Below are 24,076 nucleotides of genomic sequence, written 5' to 3' on the forward strand. Positions count from 1 at the left end.
ATTTTGCCAATTAGGCAAAGGATCAGATTCGGCTGCATTGACCATGCTGCCATACATTTCTGCTCTCGGAGAGAAGCAAGGGAGAGAAATGCTATATTCGGGGACAGTAATTGTGTCCTGGTGGAAAAAATAGTGACTTGCAAAATCCAATTGGTGGAAGGTTTATAGAATGTGTATAAATCAGGTTATTTCATTAGAACCCCGGGGTGGAAATTTCCCAATGTTACCTCAAAGACAGCGAGTCACTCCACTTTAACAAACCAGTCAAACCTGACTCTTAGTTCTAGTACTGTATTGAACTGGAAAACTAAAAGAGGACAAACAGTCAGGTTGAAATGGTTTATTAGTTAAGAAATATCAGCTTGTTACAAATGTGATGCAGCACTTTCCAATTGATTCATTCTAAACTCACAAAAGAAAATCGAAGCCAAATGTCTGAACCCCATTCAAAAATGCTCAAAACAAAATCTCCATAATAGTAGATTAGTCAAAATGCAGCAACAAAAGAGTTGGTTAGCGTGTGTGTTACGCGTTACTAAACTGGCACTGGTTTCGTTTGATGACTCAGACATGTGCGTCCACTACTTCCTCTATTGGTAAATCAGCAGTGTATAAAAATATAAAAAAGGCATTAAAGATTTATCAAGCAATCTAGCTTCAGTCTAAACTACACAAAAATGCCATGGGAGTTACCCTCTTTCTTTGAATAAGGCTTCAAAATGGCAAGATATTTGAATGTGTGAGCTAAAATGACAGTTCAAAATGGAAAAAATATTCAGAATCACTTTCCTAAAACAAGTCAACTCAAAGTTTTCCAGTACTGTCACCTATTCTGAACACACCAGTAAGTCTTAGGTAGTCTTGGTGACCAAAACAGTAGGTGTTTCTCTGTAAACCCTCAGAAAACAATACACAAAACTTTCCAAGAAACTCAATTGCACAAAAATGTATTAAAGATGTTGGCATTCTTAATACAAAAAATAAAAAAAGCAATCTAAATATATACAGCACGAAAAATATCATATGCAATATGCTAAGGCTTGATGTTGCTTTAGGCAACCCTCCAAAAATTATTCCCCTGTCCCTCCCGCTCACGTACAGAAAATCACAAAACACAATTAAAAGCACTAGGCATGTTAGTTTGAGACCCCCCCCCCCCCAATAACAGCCCCTTAACCCCTGACCCTCAGACGGAAGAGGAGAGGGCCTCGGAGCAGTCGCTCCACTCGTCAGTCTCAGGGTCGTACACCTCGAGCGTGTTCAGGAAGTTGTTGCCGTCGAAGCCGCCCACGGCGCAGATGACGTCACCCAGCGCAGCCACACCCGCATTGCTCCGTGCCACGGTCATGCTACCCAGCATCCTCCACGTGTTACGGACTGGGTCATACACCTCTACGCAGCGCAGTGCATGGGAGCCATCGAACCCACCAACCACTAAGAGCTTCCCTAGAGAGGGGAAGAGAAGGAGATGAGAGAGAGCAGAGAAAGAAAGAGCAAAGAGTCAGCATAAATCAGATTTTATCTGAGGAGTAATGATTTGGACATTTCTGCCAAATTCCAAGGTTGCAACCACAGAAACCTGCATTCCTACACCGAACTGATTACCCTATACATGGTAATCCTCTCAAGCCCGCCCCCGTTTAGAGCAGACCATAGAATTGGAATATTTCATTTCTATGGAGTAGTCTCTTACCATTGAAGACTGCCACCCCAGCCCCCCTGCGAGCTACGTTCATGGGGGCGATAAGGGTCCAAGTGTTATTCTCAGGGTTGTAGCGCTCCACTGTGTTCAGGCAGTTCCACGACTCAGCACCTCCAATCACGTACATGAAGCCATCCAGCTCACATACCGCAGCCTGGTGCCTCTCTAGGAGAACACAGAGAGTTAACACTGCACATTAGTCACTTTTCACAGAACTCAAAGCTGTTCCAGTTCTTCACGAATACAGTATATGCGATACAGCGAAATCTGAAAGTATTCAAACCCCTTCACTTTTTCCACATTTTATTACATTTCAACCATATTCTAAAATAGATTAAATAAATAATGGAGTGCTGTATGAGATGACCTGGCCGCCACAATCACCCGACCTCGACCCAATTGAGATGGTTTTGGATGAGTTGGACCACAGAGTGAAGGAAAAGCAGCCAACAAGAGCTCAGTATATATGGGAACTCCTTCAAAACGGTTGGAAAAGCATTCCAGGTGAAGCTGGTTGAGAGAATGCCAAGAGTGTGCAAAGCTGTCATCAAGGCAAAGGGTGGTTACTTTGAAGAATCTAAAATATATTTTTATTTAACACTTTTAGACGTACTACATGATTCCATGTGTGTTATTTCATAGTTTTGCTGTCTTCACTATTATTCTATAATGCAGAAAATAGTACAAATGAAGAAAAACCCTTGAATGAGTAGGTTTCAACTTTTGACTGGTACTGAAAGCATTCTGCCCCCTTCCCCTTTTCCACATTTTGTTACATTACATCCTTGTTCTAAAATGGATGAAATACATTATTTCCCTCAGCAATCTACACACAATACCCCACAATGACAAAGGAAAAACAGGTTTTTACAAATGTATTAGAAATAAAAAGTATTCAAACCCTTTGCTATGAGACTCGAAATTTAGCTCAGGTGCATATTGTTTCCACTGTTTCCACATGTGGTTGATTGGACATGATTTGGAAATGCACACACTTGTCTATATAAAGGTCCCACAATTGACAGTGCATGTCAGAGCAAAAACCAAGCCATGAGGTCTAATGATTTGTCTGTAGAGCTCCGAGACAGGATTGTGTCGAGGCATAGATCTGGGGAAGGGTATCAAAACATTTCTGCAGCATTGAAGGTCCCCAAGAACAGTGGCCTCCATCATTCTTAAATGGAAGACTCTTCCTAGAGATGGCCGCCCGGCCAAACCAAGCAAACAGGGGAGAAGGGCTTTGGTCAGGGAGGTGACCAAGAACCTGATGGTCACTCTGACAGAGCTACAGAGTTCCTCTGTGGAGATGGGAGACTATTCCAGAAGGACAACCATCTCTGCAGCACTTCACCATCAGGCTTTTATGGTTGAGTGGCCAGACGGAAGCCACTCCTCAGTAGAACATGGCGGTCCACTTGGAGTTTGCCAAAAGGCACCTATAGGACTCTCAGACCATGAGAAACAAGATTCTCTGGTCTGAAACCAAGCGTCACGTCTGAAGAAAACCTGGCACCATCCCCAAGGTTAACCTCTAGCGTCGAGCAATCCTGTATCCGGGAGCCTAATCATAGCCTCAAGCTCATTACCATAACACAACGTTTCCTATTCATGAAAATCGCAAATGAAATGAAATAAATATTGAAACACAAGTTAGCCTTTTGATAACACTGTCATCTCAAGATTTTCAAAATATGCTTTAACCAAAGCTACACAAGCATTTGTGTAAGAGTATTGATAGCCTAGCATAGCAATAAGCCTAGCATTCAGCAGGCAACATTTTCACAAAAACAAGAAAAGCATTCAAATAAAATAAATTTACCTTTGAAGAACTTTGGATGTTTTCAATGACGAGACTGTTAGATAGCAAAATGTTTGTTTTTTTCCAAAAATATTATTTGTGTAGACGAAATAGCTCCGTTTTGTTCATCACGTTTGGCTAAGAAAAAGAAACGAAAATGCAGTCACTTACAACGGCAAACTTTTTTCCAAATTAGCTCCATAATATCGACAGAAACAGCAAACGTTGTTTAGAATCAATCCTCAAGGTGTTTTTCACAATTCTATTCGATGAAAAATCATTCCTGGCAGTCATTTTCTCAGAGCCAAACGGAAAAATACTGCAGCTGGAGATTACGCAATAATTGCGACGAGGACACCAAGCGACCACCTGGTAAATGTAGTCTCTTATGGTCAATCTTCCAATGATATGCCTACAAATACGTCACAATGCTGCAGACACCTTGGGGAAAACGTGGAAAAGGTAAGCTGACTCCTAACTCCTCCACAGCCATATAAGGAGTCATTGCCATGAAGCGGTTTTAAAAAAATGCGGCACTTCCTGATTGTATTTTTACCTGGGTTTTTTTTCTGTAACATCAGTTCTGTGGCACTCACAGACAATATCGTTGCCGTTTTGGAAACGTCAGTGTTTTCTTTCTAAAGCTGTCAATTATATGCATAGTCGAGCATCTTTTCGTGACAAAATATCTTGTTTAAAACGGGAACGTTTCTCATCCAAAAATTAAAAGAGCGCCCCCTATTTCGAAGTTAAGCATGGTGGTGGCAACATCATGCTGTGGGGATGTTTTTCAGCGGCAAGGAGACTAGTCAGGATCAAGCGAAAGATGAACGGAGCAAAGGACAAAGATCCTTGATAAAAACCTGCTCCAGACCGCTCAGGACCTCAGACTGGGGCCAAGGTTAACTTCGTGGTGACAGGGGGTAGTATTTTCACGTCCGGATGAAATGCATGCCCAAATTCAACTGCCAGCTACTCATCCCCAGAAGATATGCATATTATTAGTAGATTTGGATAGAAAACACTGAAGTTTCTAAAACTGTTTGAATCATGTCGGAGTATAACATAACTTATTTAGCAGGCGAAACCCCGAGGACAAACCATTCAGATTTCTTTGAGGTCACTCTTTTCAATGGGTTTCATTGGGACTCCAGAAAGGGACCTTCTTGCAGTTCCTATCGCTTCCACTGGATGTCAACAGTCTTTAGAAATTGGTTGAGGTTATTCCTTTGTGTACTAAAGAAGTACGGCCATCTTGAACGAGGGTCACTTGAAGTGTACTGTTAGATAGAGGCGCATGACCAGAAAGCATGCTTCAGTTTGTTTTCTTCCTGTATTGAACACAGATCATCCAGTCTTCAATTTCATCAATTATTTATGTTAAAAAATACCTAAAGTTGTATTACAAAAGTAGCTTGAAATGTTTTGGCAAAATTTACATGTAACTTTTGAGATATTTTGTAGTCACGTTGAGCAAGTTGGAACCGGTGGTTTTCTGGATCAAACGCGCCAAATAAATGGACATTTTGGATATATATCGACGGAATTAAATCGAACAAAGGGACCATTTGTGATGTTTATGGGACATATTTTTATTTCTACTTTGCACATTCTCCCATTGCAAATCTACCATTCCAGTGTTTTACTTGCTATATTGTATTTACTTTGCCACCATGGCCTTTTTGCCTTTACCTCCCTTATCTCACCTCATTTGCTCACATCGTATATAGACTTGTTTATACTGTATTATTGACTGTATGTTTGTTTTACTCCATGTGTAACTCTGTGTCGTTGTATGTGTCGAACTGCTTTGCTTTATCTTGGCCAGGTCGCAATTGTAAATGAGAACTTGTTCTCAACTTGCCTACCTGGTTAAATAAAGGTGAAATAAATATTGGAGTGCCAACAAAAGAAGCTCGTCAAAGGTAAGGCATGAATTTGTATTTGTGTCGTGCCTGCGGGGTTGAAATACGCTTTCTCTTTGTTTACTATGGTGCTATCCTCAGATAATAGCACCGTTTGCTTTCGCCGAAAAGCCTTTTTGAAATCTGACGTTGGCTGGATTCACAACAAGTGTAACTTTAATTTGCTATCTTACATGTGTGATTTAATGAAAGTTTGATTTTTTATAGTAATTTATTTTAATTTGGCGCTCTGCATTTTCCCTGGCTTTTGGCCAGGTGGGACGCTAGCGTCCCACATATCCCAGAGAGGTTAATGTTCCAACAGGACCACGACCCTAAGCACACAGCCAAGACAGCGTAGGAGTGGCTTCTGGACAATTCTCAATGTCCTTGAGTGGCCCAGCCAGACTTGAACCCGATCTAACATCTCTGGAGAGACCTGAAAATAGCTGTGCAGCGACGCTACCCATCCAACCTGACAGAGCTTAGAGCTTGAGAGGATCTACAGAGAAGATTAGGTGAACCTCCCCAAATACAGGTGCGTCAAGCATCATACCCAAGAACACTTGAGGCTGTAATCGCTGCCAAAGATGCTTCAACAAAGTACTGAGTAAAGGGTCTGAACACTTGTGATATTTCAGTTTCATTTTTTATAAATTTGCAAAAATGTCTAAACCCATTTTTATTTTGTCATTATGGGGTATTGTGTGTAGATCGATGAGGGAAAAACCCCAATTTCATCCATTTCAGAATAAGGCTGTAACCTAACAAAACGTGGAAAAATTAAAGTGGTCTGAATACCTTCCCGAATGCACTGTACATAAGCACCATACTAAAGCATTCAGTCCTGTGACAGATCAAAGAAACCCTTTTTGGTATAATCTGGAACCCTTTTTGCTCAGTGTGTGTGTGATATTGGTACAGCATGTGTACAGTACAATCGTATTTGAACATTGAAGCTAAAACGTTTAATTTTGCTTTATACTTCAGCATTTGGGATTTGATATAAAATGTTTTATATTGATGTGACAGTAAAGAATTTAGCCTTTTACGTGAGGGTATTTTAATACCTATGTTTTACCGTTTAGAAATGAATGCACTTTATGCATCTAGTCCGCCCATTTTAAGGTGTCAAGTACTTTGACAAATGTACTTGTACTACAAATGTATTCAATTTAGTTAAAAGTTTAGTATTTGGTCCCATTTACCTAGCATGCAAGGTTGTGACTCTTCAAACTTGTTGGGTTAATTTTTAGTTTGTTTTGGTTGTGTTTCGAATTATGTTGTGCCCAATGAATGGGAAATCATGTCATTTTTGAGTCACTTATTGTAAATAAGAACAGAATGTTTCTGAACACTTCTACATTAATGTGGAAAACCCCTCAAATAATGGTGACATTCTGTACTGTCGCCTCATAAAACATTTGATCTCAAATCAAATGCTGGAGTATAAAGCCAAATTCAAATAAATAGTTAGGGAAGTGTATGTGTGGTATTGGTACGTACTGATGTTGAGTGGGGCACAGTTGTTCCAGGTCTTGGTCAAAGGGTCAAAAGCATCACAGTTCTTCAGTCCTTTCTGCCCACAGGGGTCTGACCCTCCCACCACAAACAGCTTATTGTTCAACGAGCAGACACCTGCGTTGCAGCGATTGGTCCGGAGCTCTGCCACCTGAGCCCACGTGTCAGTGTGGGGATCGTAGGTCTCCCCACAGCTCAGCTCGTCTGAGTGACCGTTGGAGCCACCCATCACATACAGCTGACCCTAAGAGATCAGAGGAGACAAAGAGGCAGGTTTAAGTCAGAAAACTATTGATCAGTCAGGGTCAGACAGGCACCTGTCAATCATAGGAAATGCGGGTTCAAAGGACAGGGGTGTGTTGTACCATGAGCACGGCCATCTGGAAGCGAGCCCTGGCAGTCCGCATGGGAGCAGTAAAGGTCCAGAGGTCCTCTTTGGGGTCGTAACACTCCACAGTCCTCAGGCACTCCTCCCGGTTATACCCTCCTGGAGGGAACATACACAGAAGATACAAGGTCAGGAAAAGGTTGATTTGGACAATCTAATATTTGAGACCTGTCAGTGCCAGTCTCCAGATAGAGAGGCCCATTGGTTGGTTAACCCTGCATACCTGCAGCGATGAGCCTGCCGTGCAGGGTGGCAGTGCCCAGGCCAGAGCGGGCGTAGTGCATGGAGGTCAGCGGGTGTTCCTCCAGCTCCTCAGACTGAGCCTCAAAGCTCAGGCTCTTCATCAGACATGGTGTGGCAGAGGGAGAACTCTGGGGAGAGTTGCGACCATGCAGGAAGATCACACACAACACCCCGTCCAGTACGGCCAGACACAGGTAGGTGTTGTCTGGAAGAGAGATGGAGAAGGAGGGAGGGAGGTGATGTATGAGCGGAGGTGATGTTAATAACTAAATAAAAACAAATGTTATTATCTTAAACATTAGGCTATTCATACACATTATTATGCTATACACCCACTCCTTGACATCGAAGACATCAAACATTCTTCGACACATTCACTTACTGGTGGTCTTCTCGGAAGCAATGTACTTCCACTCTCTCCTGCAGGGTTTGGGTGTGTTGGAGGCCAAGCCGGAGGGTGAAGAGCTGCCGGAGGTGGAGGAGCTCGGCTGTCTCTGGGTGTTGCTGTTCTCACGGGGGGGCTTCTTCTGCAAGAGCAGAAAGCAGCTACAGAAGCCCAGCCAGAGGCAACAGCCACATCATCCCACCACTGCCTAATACACCAGCTGGCTGCAGAGCGCACTCCACAATCTGGCCTGAAAATGGACTAAACCTGGGTTTAAACCTGCATAGAAATACATCCAAGCACATTCTTTTAGCAGTGCCAGTCCCCCTGAAATGTTTCAAACCAGCCTACAACAAATTTTAAACAATCTGAACAAGCTGAAAGACAGCACAGACAATGGGAGGACTTTTACAAATGCAGAAGCAGCTACATACTGAGACAACACACACAAAAAGGTAGTAATCACGACCCAATCGCCAAAAGACTGATCTGAGAACCAGTCTAATATGCAACATGAGCTAAGCAAGCAGGTCTGTAGTATCACCAGGTTCTACAAACTAATTGTTTGCCTTGTTGCCAGGCTACATAAGGTGGGATAAAAGCCAAGTTGGGCCAAGCGACACTCGGGTAGGCCCAGGAAAGGTCCAGGTAGGGGTGGGTTGTGTACCTGAACCAACTGCATGTGGTCCTCCTCCGCACCAACCCCAAACAGCCCAGGTTCCTCAATGATGAGTGCGCCATCGAGCAGCTTGTGGTCGGCTGAGTAGTACAACGTTTGCACCTGCAAGACACACACCGACATCACCCATGTGGCAGGCTGTCTCCATGGCAACACAGCAGCATCCCGGGCAACAAGAAAGTGAGGGAGGAAGGAGGACAGTGAGGGAGGAAGGCTGATCTGTTGTCACTGGTAGGAGCCATTGCTTCTTTATCAACATAGACACACAGAACGAACAGAGGTGGTTACAGGACATGTAGGTGTCCACACAAAATCAGTAGTTTCTGCTTCTGTGCTGCCCTCTCTCCATAAGATCTAAAAAAGGAGGAGTCTGGGTTTGGTAAATACGCAACATTTGGAAACGTCTTCAGTCCGCATGACCTCACAGGCTGCTTGGAAACCAGAAACCACGCTCCTGGCTGGCTGGCTGAAGTCGGTCATTATAATTATAATAGGAAAACGAAAAAGGCACTGCAGTTTCCTGATGTAAAAGCATGAGGTATGCTTTCATACAGCAGGTGAAGGCAAAGCTTCAACATACATTGACGTTTCATACAAGTAGTCATAAAATAAAAAACAAAAAGTTGTTTTTAATCAAAGTTAGTATAACAAAAATCTGTTCAAATAAGTGATTGGATTATGATGTGGGCATTGAGATGGTGTGTGGAATATGCTTGAGCAGAGAAGCATTTCAAAAGTTGGTTTAAATGGCCGTCATTCTGCTCTTGCCCACGTTGAAGGACAAAGCTCTTAAAATGTACTGTGCAATCACTGATTTGGATAAATATAGTTCATATTAAATGCGGTTCCAAAATAAGGGGTTAGATCAGTGAATTATGAGGGGTGTATCGAGTCTCAGGGGGGTGGGGTGGTTGGGGTAATCATGGTTATGTGCTAAGCAGATGTACTGTTCAGTGGATATGGGTTTCTTTGAGTACTCTACTGCATGTAATTTTGTATATCCGGATGATCAATCCGGCTGTATATCCGGCTGTAGAGAGAGGGAGGTGCTTCTCTCCTCCCTCTTTTTCTCTCCCTGTTTCTCGCTCTCTGACTCATTACCCTGGTGGCTCAGTCTTGGCTCTTCAGTCGTCTCCTGCTGCTGTTAATAAACCTGGAGGACAGAGAAATCAACGGGGAGGAACAGTCATTAGAACTGGAGCGCTCACTGACACACGCACAATTAATGCGCACACACACTCCTGCTCAGAAAGAGAAGGGCATCGGTGAGACAGAACAGAGTCAAAGACCTGCTCACTCACTTTGTTTCAATGCGAAAGAGACCAAAAGTCAATACTGTGGGTGGAACCAACTGATCACTAAAACATAAATATCAAAGAGCGAACAGCCACACGGCTGTGTCTCTGCTCACCTCTAGTTTGCAGTATGGCCAGGTACACTGTACTGCATAACTTAACACTTAAAAAAAGAACGAAAAAACAAACAGTCCTAACAGTGTGTGAAATGACATCATGCCACATTGAGTTGTGAACAGTGCCTTAACTTGTTAGAGGAAAGCGCAGAAAGGAGGGGAGGGATGCATATGGGGAGGATGAGTGCAAGCTAGTCTCCAGCTACGGTACTGACCTCCTCCATCAGTTTATCCAGTTGGTCTCCATTCTCCCACAGTCTGCGCTGGACCCAGTTAAGCACCTTGGAGTAGAGCTTGCCATTGCTGGGCAGGCTCAAGCTGTCTTCCAGCATTACTTCTAACTGTAGAGACAGATAAGAGGAGACCAGTCAGAAGAGGTGCTCGGATCAACCATGGCTAGGGTCAAATCATAAATCACAAGACACTGATTCCTTATTGAACCATCATAGCCTAGCTAGGGTTATGATGCGTTCTACCTTAACTGGAGACAAAGAAGACTATTCAATCAAAACCAGTAACTGGTGAATTCTGTAGTACAAAAGTAATAATGCAACTAAGTGTATTTGAAGGCCATAAATAACCAGTTGGGTCACATTTTGCAACACAGAATTTCTAAACTAGCCCACAATATCTGCTGTGTAGATCGAGCAGTCATTTGAAAGAGTAAGAACATTTCAGTGGGACAACTCAAAAGGCGAAATCCATTAAAGCCAAGATAATGGAATTCATTGTCCTTGACATTCCACCGTTCTCTGTCGTGGGTGATGTTGGCTTTCGCCGACTGGTCGAGCACTGGTACACAATACCAAGTGCGCCATATTTCCCAGATGTTGCCCTACCGGAGTTACACAGTAATAGAGTCACGAGATACATGCTATGGAATGCAATTTGGGTCTTTGCGTGTCAAAGATACAGTAGCACTGTCAAAGTATTTCAAAACAGTCTGCAAACAAGCAAACACTGGCCACGAACGATGTGTTTACAATACCGCATTAGTAATAAAGCATAATTTGTTCGACCGCAACTTCAGGGGTAGCTAGCTTTAGCTTGGTACCTAGTTAGCACCAATATAACCAGCCTGAAAACAATGACCAGTAGAAACTTCAATCATTTTCATTATTCTTAGCAATGATTTAGGAATCCTAGTAAGTATTAACTAGGTTGCCACTTGATGTTTGCCTACTGAAATTGAACTTCAGTTCATGAAAATGAATAGCTAGTCAGCAACTTAACTCTGTTGCCCAAAGCTAACTTTATAAGCAGCTAGCTAGCTTCATCTGGCTAATGAGGCTTAACCGGACCGGGTTGTGAAGATCGCCACATTAAGGATTAGCCACAATAGTGGAATTTGCAGTTTGCCATCAAAATAATGTCATTGACAGTGATGCAAATGAATACAAATTGTAGAATCATTCCATTCATTTATTTTGAAGGCTAACCACAAAGTCCCTATTGTGGTTAATCCTTATTGTGGTTAGCTTCACATAGATGGGTCCAACCACCATTAATAAAATAAGAACGGTCTTGTAAATTAGGGTTATTTTAGATGACACCTAGCTATATAGTTAGCTAGCTAACTAACTATAGCTACTGAAACAGATGTTATTTTGCTTTTAGGGGAAGAACTACAAGAATTACATTGTTTGCACTGTAGGTGCACAAGTCAACTTTACCAGCATCATAGCATATGTATCGATGAATCGTTGTGACATATGAAATATGAGTGAGTGTAAAAACTACGTAAAAAATGAATGAAAGCGTTAAATTTTTTGACATGCAGTCATATTCAGGTCCTGATTGGTCAAATGCATCTTTTTTTGACACGCAAAGACCCAAACGGCATTCCATAGAAATCCTGGTTGAGAATGAAACATCTGAAGAATGAAACAGCAAGTAAGTGAAATAAATAGGTTTTGATTATGTTTTACTGGTAATTTATTTTACCTTTATTTAACTAGGCGCAAGAACAAATTCTTATTTTCAATGTCGGCCTAGGAACAGTGGGTTAACTGCCTTGTTCAGGGGGAGTAAATGGCAACAAAATAACCCTTTGTGTGTGTAACCTTAACTTACTTGCCTAGTTAAATTTAAGAACAATTATTTACAATGACGGCCTGGGCGATGTTGTGCCAATTGTGCACCGCCCTATGGGACTCCCAATCACGGCCGGATGTGATACAGCCTTGATTTGAACCAGGGACTGTAGTGACGCCTCTTGCACTACGATACAGTGCCTTTGACCACTACGTCTGTGTTCGTGTTAACTATTTAACTGTACTCGAACGCTTTAACTTCTTGGTGACTGGGGTGCAGTATTGAGTAGCTTGGATGAATAAGATACTCAGCCATAAAAGCTAGAATAAGCATATAATTAGTATATTTTGATAGAAACTTCAGTGTTTTCTAAAACTGTTTGAATTGTGTCTAAGTATAACAGAACTCATATGGCAGGAGAAAACCTTAGAAAAAAATCCAACCAGGAAGTGGGAAATCTAAGGTTGGTAGTTTTTCAACTAATTTCCTATTGAAGATATTCCTAACGCTATTCCTAAGGCTTCCACTAGATGTCAACAGTCTTTAGAACATTGTTTGATACTTCTGCTGTGAAGTGGGGCCGAATGAGAGGGGATTGAGCCAGGTGTCTGGCAGATTGCTATGAGCTCGTGACGGAATTCTCCGGTTGGAACATTATTGAAGATTTATGTTAAAAACATCCTAAAGATTGATTCTATACTTAGTTTGACATGGTTCTACGACCTGTAATATAACTTTTTGGACTTTGTCTGACCTTGCACGCGTGTTTCGATTTGTTTACCAAACGCTCTAAGGAAGGTATTTGGACATAAAGTTAATAATTTATCGTGGAACCGGGATTCCTGGGAGTGCATTCTGATGAAGATGATCAAAGGTAAGTGAATATTTATAATGCTATCTCTGAATAATGTTGACTCCACAACATGGCGGATATCTCTTTGGCTGTTTTGGTCTCTGAGCGCCATACAGATTATTGCATGGTGTGCTTTTTCCGTAAAGTGTTTTTGAAATCTGACACCACGGTTGCATTAACCTGTAGGGTGTAGGGGGCAGTATTTTGATGAAAAATGTACCCAAATTAAACTGCCTATTTCTCAGACCCAGAATATGCATATAATTATCAGATTAGGATAGAAAACACTAAAGTTCCCAAAACTGTTAAAATATTGTCTGTGAGTATAACATAACTGATACTGCAGGCGAAAACCTGAGGAAAATCCAACCAGGAAGTGCTGTTTTTCCTGAAACCTCTGTTCCATTGCATGCCTTCCCTCCATTTAAAGAGATATCAACCAGATTCCTTTTCCTATGGCTTCAGTCTTTAGACATTTTTCAGAATAAAAGCCTGAAACTGAGCAAGAAAGATCACATCGCGTCAGTGGATGGCTGGGTGCCAGCAGTTTTGCATGCACGAGCAGCTTGGAGCAGACATTCTCACTCCTATTGAAAAAGCTACGGTCCGGTTGAAATATTATCGATTATTTATTGTAAAAACAACCTGGGGATTGATTATAAAAAAAACTTTGACATGTTTCTACGAACTTTACAGATAGTATTTGGAATTTGTCTGCCCCGTCGTGACCGCTCGAGCCTGTGGATTTCTGAACATATACCTCCATTTGGTTGGCGCGTTATTTTGGATTTAAAAATAAACTTAATGGAACAAAAGGAACATTTATTGTGTAACTGAGAGTCTCGTGAGTTCAAACATCCGAAGATCAAAGGTAAGCGATTCATTAAATTGCTTTTCTGACTTCCGTGACATATCTACTTTGCTGCTAGCTCTTTGTAATGTTTTGTCTGTCTTAACATAAACGCTTGGATAGCTTTCGCCGAAAAGCTTTTTTGAAATCTGAAGCACCATGTGGATTAACAACAAGCTGTGTTTTGCTATATTGCACTTGTGATTTTATGAAAATGTAATATTTTTAGTAATTTGAATTTGGTGCTCTGCAATTCAGTGGATGTTGAGAAAATGATACCGCTAACGGGATGGGTGTGCCAAGTTATGGAGAAGTTTATCTAAAGTTCCATGTATAATAGTTGTATCTTTTATCAATGTTTATGAGAATTTCTGTGAATTGATGTGGCTCTCTGCAAAATCACCGCATGTTTTGGAACTACTGAACATAACACGCCAATGTAAAATGAGATTTTTGGATATAAATATGCACTTCAGCGAACAAAACATACATGTATTGTGTAACATGAAGTCCTATGACTCATCTGATGAAGATCAAAGGTTAGTGATACATTTTACCTATATTTCTGCTTTTTGTGACGCCACTCTTAGGCTGGAAAAATGGCTGTGTTTTTCTGTGACTTGGTGGTGACCTAACAATCGTTTGTGGTGCTTTCGCTGTAAAGCCTTTTTGAAATCACACTGTGGCTGGATTAACGAGAATTATCTTTAAAATGGTGTAAAATACTTGTATGCTTGAGGAATTTTAATTATGAGATTTGTTGTTTTGAATTTGGCGCCCTGCACTTTCACTGGCTGTTGGGACGCTACAGTCCCGATTATCCCAGAGAGGCCATAACATGTTTTTATATCGGTGTCGTTTAAATAATTTTTTACAAGGAAAATATCGGATATCGGCCAAAAATGTCATAATGACAACCTGAAAAATCGTGTTTAACTGCACTGCCCCATTAAGGTTGCAGTAGAACATTGCTCAGGGAAGGCTTACTTTGAGGCGGGGGAGTTTGAAGAAGTCCTCCTGCTCAGAGACCTCCAGCAGGTGTTCTTGGATGTAGATGTCGATCTTGGAGAGCATGCGACCGTCTCCCATGCTGCTGGAAAAGTTACGAAAGGAGATGGCACTATAGGATTCTATCTTCGACAGCAGGTAGTTGCCACAGATCTGACCAATCAGAGAGGAGAGAAGTTTAAACATCTTAACATTGGGACTGCATTTAAACATACAGTATTGCATATCAGTAGTTGAAAAAACTACCTGCTTTACTCGTTCCATCTTTAGCCTTTTGGCTGCAGTGTAGACATCCTTAACCAACTCCTTGTCTGCCTTCAACCTGCAAGACAGAACCATTAATTCGTCAGACAGACAAACACAGACAGGAGTTGTACGCATGCCTGACAGGTGATGAGCATAGTCAAAAAGAAAGCCGAGCAGAGAGAGCGGTGAAGGGTCCAGGAAATATTTTTTTTTAAATATGTTTTTTTAATTGTATTTCTAAATCCCTTATTTATTATTATTTATATAACTCTAATATATACATGCTTTCATAATATATTTTCCTGTGCCTCCTAGGGCCACTGAAACGCTCAGTCTGATGGTGTGGGTGTTAGGAAACAAAATTTAATATGAAATTAAACAGCTGGAATGGCTAATAGGATGGTCTAGAGCCCACCCCCTTACTGCTTTAAAAAACAAAAAACAAAGGCATTCGACCTGTCCGTTGGAGCTAGAGTTGCACCCTGAAAGTAGCAAACTTTCACACATCTGTAGGCTACTTTCTTAAAAACAAAAAGGCATACATAATGCATCTAAATTTGCTTTATTGTTGTTGTACTGTTTTCAATAGGGAAACAGAAGATTCAGGACCAGAACAGCCTGTTTGCATGGTGGCCCATCTTGGCCTATACCTTGTTTGCCGTCTATTTATTGCAGAATACCACAATTATATACAGGGCCGACTGTAGGCTGAGTCGCAGAGGCCAAACACAGTAAGTAATACTTATTTTTACTTGCTGTGTTACGCTTCAGAGGCAATGGCCCATGGTATAATCTACAGTATAACCACAAAGTCAATTTCATCATTTTGAGAAAATATCAGTGTCTATAACATTTCAAATGTTAAACACTGGAATTCTGCTGTTAAAGGTAAATAAAGAAACCAGACTGCAATGAAGTTATTCTTCATGCATTCTCCTCAGTTATTTACATCAAATAAACAGATTCAGATATTCAGTTCTTTATTGTCAACAGTTCTCAATTGTCAAGTGCGCCATTGTGATATGGACAAGTTATTTTATTTACACACATACACCTTGTAAACAAGGTTATAATGAAAGTCAAAATTATGGCATGTAAGTATCTTTTCAAGTTATTGTTTTACAACTAAAAGCTCTGGAAGTTACAACTCATTCAGTCAAAATTATTTATATTCTGATCCTTACCAAAATAAGGACATCCAGGCCAAAGCAGGAGGTAAAAAAAAAAAAAAAAAACACTTACTTGCCCACCACGTAGTGGTGAAAGTTGAAGGACATCTAACAAAGCCTAGGACTCATTGCACAATGCATGTCTTAAAAGATGTACTCACTGGGCAGCGTAGGCATAGTTTAGGGGTCAGAGGGTAGAGGTCATGGCACTTACTGGGCAGTGTAGGCGTAGTTAAGCAGGATCTCCACAGCCTCTGGGTCAAGGTCATCGAAGGTAACGTGGGACACGCCGTGAGGTTCGATGTCGCTGTTGAAGATCTCAAACAGGTAGGGGCTACAGCAGGCCAGCACGGCACGGTGAGCCATCAACTCATGACCACACACCTACACAGAGGAGATAGAGCAGAGGTCAGGGCTAAAACCAGAGAGACCATTCTTCAGAGGTGCAATTTGGTTGAGGTTATTCATTTGTGCAACGAAGAAGCAGCACATCCTGGAACAACGTTACACTATTGAGAGTTGCGCAAGAAAAAAAAAAAAAGGAGCATGGTTTGTTTACTTCCTGTATTAAACACAGATAGCCCCATCTACAATTTGATCGATTATTAACATTTAAAAATACCTGAAGTTGTATTACAACAGTAGTTTGAAATATTTTGGCAAAGTTTATAGGCAATTTCTGAAATGTTTTGTAGTTGCATTTTTTGGCAGCTGTTTTTTTCTGGATCAAATAAATAAATGGACATTTGGATATATATGGACGGAATTAAATCGAACAAAAGGACCAATGATGTTTATGGGACATATTGGAGTGCCAACAAAAGAAGCTCGTCAAAGGTAATGCATGTTTTACATTTTATTTCACCGCCTGCAGGGTTGAAATATGCTACCCTCTTTGTTTACTGTTGTGCTATCATCAGATAATAGCTTCTTATGCTTTCGCCGAAAAGCTTTTTAAAATCTGACATGTTGGCTGAATTCACAACGAGTGTAGCTTTAAATTGAGTATCTTACGTGTGATTTAATGAAAGTTTGATTTTTATATTCTTTTAAATTTGCCACGCTGCATTTTCCCAGATTTTTTTCCCAAGTGGGACGCAACCATCCCCTATACCATAAGAAGTTAACAAGTTCATCTTTAAGCCGATGTATAAAACTTGTATTTTTATGAATGTTTATTATGAACATTTCTGTATTTTGAATTTGGCGCACTGCAATTTCACCAGATGTTGTCGAGGTGGGTCGCGAGCGCAACGCCAAAAAAGGTTAAGGTATTTCAAGGCACATTAACTTTATATGCCGTTGGAGAGAGCTGCATGGCACAGACAAAAGATTAACGCAGATTCAGTTGCTAGGGATGAAAGATTAGCCAGAAGAAAAGCAAGGTATTGTTTTCATGGTTTCATGCTACTGTCAGCAACAGAATAGGAAATAAAGCTGGGTGGATAACACTTAAAAGGCCATAATATAGTTTAAAATGATAATATTCAGTATTCATATAACAAGTAAATATGAATTGCATACTTACATGGGATAACAAAGCTACTGTCATTCAGCATAATGGGTGACATGAAACTTTTGCTGTGCCGTAGGACAAAAGCGTGATACTAAAGGATAGATTTCATACATGAACTGCCTGTTAAATGTTTCTTGGCCACATAAAAAGCAATGACCTTGACCTATAAAGCTAATACTTAATTTTCTTATTTAATATAGCTTTTTATAAAACAATAACATTAAAAGTATGTTCTGTGTTGTACTGAAGGATATGCATTTTTATTACAAAGGTTACTAGAGGGTGAATAGGTGAAATCAAATATTACAACTAGATTACGTTAGATATTGCTGTACTGTCGGAACAAGAAGCACAAGCATTTCGCTACGCTCGCAATAACATATTCTAACCATGTGTATGTGACCAATAAAATGTGATTTTCCATCTGGCCACTGCCATAAAGGCCTGATTGGTTGAGTGCTGCAGAGATGGTTGTCTTTCTAGAAGGTCCTCCCATCTCCACTGAGGAATTCTAGAGCTCTGTCAGAGTGACCATCAGGTTCTTGGTCAACTCCCTGATGAAGGCCCTTCTCCCCAAATTGCTCAGGTTGGCCGGGCGGCCAGTTCTACAAAGAGTCTTAGTGGATCCAAACTTCTTCCATTTAAGAATGATGGCGGCCATTGTGTTCTTGGGGACCTTCAATGCTGTAGACATTTTTTGGTACCCTTCATCGGAGCGCTACGGACAATTCACCTCATGGCTTGGTTTTTGCTCTGACATGGTGTCAACTGTGGGACCTTATATAGAAAAGGTGTGCCTTTCCCACTCATGTCCAATCAAATGAATTTACCACAGGTGGACTCTAAATCAAGTTGTAGAAACATCAAGGATGATCAATGGAAACAGGACGCACCTAAACTCAATTGAGTCTCATAGCAAAGGGTCTGAATACTTATATAAATAAAGGTTGTTTAAAAAAAACTATTTTGCAAAAATTTCTAAAAATCCGTTTTTGCATTATGTGTAGATTATTTTCTTCAATGTTTTTATCCATTTTAGAATAAGGCTGTACTGTAACAAAATATGGAAAAGGGACTGAATAGTTTCAGTACCAATCAAAAGTTGACACCTACTAATTTAAGGTTTTTTTTGGTACTATTTCCTACATTGTAGAATAAGTCATCAAAACTTAGCCTAAAAGTGTTAAATCAAAATATATTTTAGATTCTTCAATGTAACCACCCTTTGCCTTGATGACAGCTTTGCACACTCTTGGCATTCTCTGAACCAGCTTCACCTGGGATGCCTTTCCAACAGTCTCGAAGGAGTTCCCACATATACTGAGCTCTTGTTGGCTGCTTTTCCTTCACTGCAGTCAAACTCATCCCAAACCATCTCAATTGGGTTGAGGTCAGGTGAATGTGGAGGCCAGGTCATCTGATGCAGCACTCAATAATTTTCCTTGGTCAAATAGCACTTACACAGCCTGGAGGTGTGTTTTGGGTCGTCCTGTTGAAAAACAAATGATAGTCCCACTAAGCACAAACCAGATGGGATGGCGTATCGCTGCAGAATGCAGGGGTAGCCATGCTGGTTAAGTGTGCCTTAAATTCTAAATAATATCACTGGCAGTGTCACCAAAAAAGCAGAACCACACCTCCTCCCCCATGCTTCACCGTGGGAACCACACATGCAGATATCATCCATTCACCTACTTTGCATCTCAAAGACAGCAGTTGGAACCAAAAATCTCAAATTTGGACACATCAGAACATGTGTTTTTGTTATTTTTAGTCCCATCCTTCAGCTCCATTCAACCCCTCCCATCCATCTCTGAACACCATCCAGTTGATTTCTATTTGCCATATATTTTTCAACAGTGCTCTTTCACAAATGTTCTGAACCTTTCTATTCTCATAGTTCAAGACTCAGTAATGGTGTCATTTCCCAAAAGATGGACCCGGGGGGGGTCGAGAGCGAAAGAGAAAAATAAATAAAAAACACGTACCTGCAGTCTCACGTCACAGAACTGTCCACTCTTTCTCAGGGCATTCATCTTGGCTACGGTGGAATCCAAGAGACTCTCATCTTCAAAGAGCAGATAACCATTGGGAATCATCTCACTGTTTAATGTTGGGGGCTGAGCCTGGCCAGCGAGGGATGGAGGGGAGAAAGGGGGAACATGAAAAAGAGAAAAAAGTATCTAAATTTCTATCCCCATATGACTACATGTCAACCATCAGTCCCACACAGAGTAGAGTGGCATGATGCTGGCATCGTTCATAAAAGCTTGTTTGATTAATTCATGATCACAATGACTTGGATTAGGCACATGTGCATTGTGCGTGTGTAATCCGCCCCTTGCATTATTAAATAATAATAATAAAACATACCTAATACAGGATTATGTAACTCCAGGGACTGCTACTGGTGTCCGTAGAGGGCAGGGACCAATGGAAGAGAAGGCAGGCAAAGTAGACAGAGACCACAAGGGAACCCAAGTCTTATTAACCAGTGGAGGAGGAAGGGGGCTGTCAGAAGTAATGCCAGTTGACCAAAGGGATGTGAGCCGGGGGTAGGGGGGCAGCCGCACCGGTGCAAACTGTCAGGCTTGAAGCGACTGTAATCAAGTCCTCAGGATCCCGTTGGCTATAGAGTCAAACTTTTTCTGTGTTGGTCGTGCATTATAACCTGGGAGGAGAGAGGAGAAAGTTTGTCACAACTAAATTACACCAAACTGCAGTGAGATCAATTGATAGAAGCACATGCTCAGAACAAGGTCTGAATTTAACCCATGTGTTTAAACTAAGCTACTTCATGGCATCTCCAGCAGGCAAGCAGAGTGACTGCTGCAGTCAAGTAGCACACTGACAGTCCAGTCACTAAAATAGTCTCTCAGTAGCATTAACCCCCACCCTCCCATTTTCCACTCCTTCAGTGTCCCTCTCTAAAGTCTTAAGAACAGGCCCTCTGATCCCTGCCCCCTCCACACCGGCTACCCAGCCCAGACACTACCGCTGAATCCGGCTCAAACTCGTCCTCGGCAAAGCTATCCCTCATCCACTAGGACTATCCCTCATCCACTAGGACTATCCCTCATCCACTAGGACTATCCCTCATCCACTAGGACTATCCCTCATCCACTAGGACTATCCCTCTGTCTTAATACATAACAAGAGAAGGAAGAAACTGTCACCATTCCAGGAAATCTGCCATTGTGTGGGGGATGTGTGAGATTCTCACAAGGCAACATGGAACTACCCTTGCTATTTTACTAGTGTACATACAATGTTACAGCCAACCTAACTGCTGTCACTGGAGCTGACAGCTACAGTGCCGTGAAAAAGTATTTGCCCCATATCTGATTCTCTATTTGTGCATATTTGTCACTGAATACCAGATCATCAACCAAAACCTAATATTAGATAAAGGGAACCTGAGTGAATTAATACAAATTGGATACTTATTTAATAAAATGTGGGTGTGGGAAATTGTTCATTTCAGCTCCTAACATAACAGGCCTGGACGTTTGACTAGGCCATTTCAAAACTTTCCATCTGTTCCTTCTGGTGTAGACTTGCGTGTGTGTTTTGGATTATTGTCTTGCTGCATGACCCAGCTGTGCTTCAGTTTACAGACTTGATGACCTGACATTCTCCTGTAAACACAGACAGGGATAATTTTTCATTGGTAGCACTTGTAGTCTCAACTTAAAGTTAGGCGCACCAGAAAATACATATCTTTTTTATTTGATTGAGATACAGACTACATGAATTCAAGCTACTTTTGAAGCACATATGAAACTAAAGCACTTCAGTTTATTATAAAAGCTAAGATGTTGACCGAATAACAGTCATTGAAATTACCAAGTCATTTGTGGAACATTAGGCTTCTACATTGTGTGAAAACGCACTATTTTCCTATTGAGACACATTCTTCAAAATTGTACACAGACAAACCGACAGACAAACTGCTCTTTGTGTGCTGCTGGAAATAATGACGACCATGTCTTCCTCCAGTCCAAGACGGTTCAGACAGAAGAAACAATACACACGTTCACATTCTTAAAACCGCCAAGAAGGCCATGTGTGAAAGAGACGTTTGTCAAACTTTTTCCTGTTTCGGGCATCTTGTGCTCAGCTGGTTTGGAAACTGTAGGAGTGTGAATGTATAGTTTGTATGTAGGGGTGGGGGTCAGCAACAGGCCAAAAAATATCCCCCTAAAGTATTTTAGATTTTAGTTATTGGTCCAAAAATACTAACATCGCCAGGAATATTGCCCCCAAAACATTTTAGCATTTAGGAAATCTGATCCCAAGCATTCCAACAAATAGAAAAAAAGACCTGATCTTGTCTCATAATTAAGGAATTAAGTGATATTGCAAGTAACTCTTTTTGGGCTTGGTAGCGGTGAATTTGTAGTGTATAAATTATAATTATGTTCCGGCTACACAACCATCCACCTGACAAATCGGGCCGCGGCATTCCAACAAAAAAGACCTGATCTTGTCTCATTATAGTCAAGAAATTAAGTGATATTGCATTTGAAAGTAACTATTTTTGGGCTTGGTAGTGGTGAAATCTAGTTGCCTGCCCCTGGTGTAGGGCAAAGTAGCATTTTAGTTTAGCAAACAACACTTTAGGCATTGCTTTTCCACCATTTAATCAAATAACCAACTAATTAAATTAGGTGCCATTTACCAAATTAAACTGTTATCCTTGGCGTATCATGATAGCACAATTGCAGCCAAGCCACCACCCGGTAGTTCTTTGAAAGCACTTTAGTTAATATACCTGGCGGACTTCAAAACCACCCAACTTTCATTGAAGAAAAATGTGTGTGTCTGGGATCTCAATACTAATATTACCCACAGGACAGACCGCTATCTTCTACCTAACACACAAACATATTCCTACGTTGTCTTGGTTGTGTGCTTAGAGTCATTGTCCTGTTGGAAGGTGAACCGTTGCCCCAGTCTGAGGTCGAGCAGGTTTTCATCAAGGATCTCTGTACTTTGCTCCGTTCAGCTTACCATCAACTCTGATTAGTCTCCCAATCCCCACAGCTGAAAAACATTCCCACTGTGTAACGCTGCTACCACCATGCTTCACCGTAGGGGATGGTTCCAGGTTTCCTCCAGGCGTGACGCTTAACTTCTTGGTGACAGGGGGCAGTATTTTCACGTACGGATGAAATGCATGCCCAAATTCAACTGCCTGCTACTCATCCCCAGAAGAGAAGATATACACATTATTAGTAGATTTGGATAGAAAACACTGACGTTTCTAAAACTGTTTGAATCATGGAGTATAACAGAACTTATGTAGCAGGCAAAACCCCGACGACAAACCAGATTTTTTTTTAGGTCATTCTTTTCAATGGGTTTTCATTGGGAATCCATATTTCTAAGGGACCTTCTTGCAGTTCCTATCGCTTCCACTGGATGTCAACAGTCTTTAGAAATTGGTTGAGGTTATTCCTTTGTGTAATGAAGAAGTACGGCCATCTTGAACGAGGGTCACTTGAAGTGTACTGCTAGAAAGAGGCGCGTGACCAGAAAGCATGCTTCAGTTTGTTTTCTTCCTGTATTGAACACAGATCATTCCATCTTATATTTTATCGATTATTTACGTAAAAAAATACCTAAAGTTGTATTACAAAAAGTAGTTTGAAATGTTTTGGCAACGTGTACAGGTAACTTTTGAGATATTTTGTAGTCACGTTGAGCAAGTTGGAACCGGTGATTTTCTGGATCAACCACTCCAAATAAATGGACATTTTCGATATATAGTCGACGGAATTAATCTAACAAAAGGACAGTTTGTAAACCAATGTAAACAGCCTATTTCTCAGGCCCATATGCATATAATTGACAGATTAGGATAGAAAACACGCTCTGACGCTCTGAAATTCTGCGGTTGTTGATGACAATTATCCCGCTAATGGGATAGATAGCGTCAAGAAGATAATGAAAGTTTGATTTTTATAGTCATTTATTTGAATTTGGCGCTCTGCAGTTTCCCTGGCTTTTGGCCAGGTGGGACGCTAGCGTCCCACATACCCCAAAGAGGTTTTAAGCGTTCAGGCCAAAGATTTCAATCTTGGTTTCATCAGACCATAGAATCTTGTTTCTCATGGTCCGAGACTCCTTTAGGTAAACTTTAAGCCGGCTGTCATGTGCATTTTACTGAGGAGTGGCTTCCATCTGGCCACAGCCATTAAGGTCTGATCGGTGGAGTGCTGCAGAGATGGTTGTCCTTCTGGAAGGTTCTCCTTTCTCCACAGAGGAACTCTGTCAGAGTGACTATCGGGTTCTTGGCCTGACCAATGCCCATCCCTGACTGCTCAGTTTGGCCAGGCGGCCAACTCTGGGGGAAGAAAAAAGTAT

General features: G+C 41.3%; 1 protein-coding gene across 1 annotated transcript in view; it reads right to left on the reverse strand.

Moving 5' to 3' along the window:
- Nucleotides 1-325: 325 nt before the first annotated feature.
- LOC110521830 (influenza virus NS1A-binding protein homolog A) overlaps nucleotides 326-24,076 on the reverse strand; it is a 30,813-nt gene continuing 7,062 nt past the window's right edge. Inside the window, exons 2-14 of the mRNA XM_036968753.1 lie at nucleotides 20,081-20,378; nucleotides 19,696-19,833; nucleotides 16,406-16,575; nucleotides 15,023-15,098; nucleotides 14,756-14,929; nucleotides 10,247-10,372; nucleotides 8,609-8,722; nucleotides 7,939-8,083; nucleotides 7,537-7,761; nucleotides 7,291-7,412; nucleotides 6,911-7,169; nucleotides 1,694-1,867; nucleotides 326-1,446 (exon numbers count right to left, since the gene is read on the reverse strand). Coding sequence (XP_036824648.1) covers nucleotides 1,187-1,446; nucleotides 1,694-1,867; nucleotides 6,911-7,169; nucleotides 7,291-7,412; nucleotides 7,537-7,761; nucleotides 7,939-8,083; nucleotides 8,609-8,722; nucleotides 10,247-10,372; nucleotides 14,756-14,929; nucleotides 15,023-15,098; nucleotides 16,406-16,575; nucleotides 19,696-19,806 — 1,956 coding nt within the window. The 5' untranslated portion in view covers nucleotides 19,807-19,833; nucleotides 20,081-20,378 and the 3' untranslated portion in view covers nucleotides 326-1,186. The remainder of the gene's footprint in view (nucleotides 1,447-1,693; nucleotides 1,868-6,910; nucleotides 7,170-7,290; nucleotides 7,413-7,536; nucleotides 7,762-7,938; nucleotides 8,084-8,608; nucleotides 8,723-10,246; nucleotides 10,373-14,755; nucleotides 14,930-15,022; nucleotides 15,099-16,405; nucleotides 16,576-19,695; nucleotides 19,834-20,080; nucleotides 20,379-24,076) is intronic.

Source organism: Oncorhynchus mykiss, chromosome 30 (genome assembly GCF_013265735.2).
Source record: "Oncorhynchus mykiss isolate Arlee chromosome 30, USDA_OmykA_1.1, whole genome shotgun sequence".
NCBI lineage: Eukaryota > Metazoa > Chordata > Actinopteri > Salmoniformes > Salmonidae > Oncorhynchus > Oncorhynchus mykiss.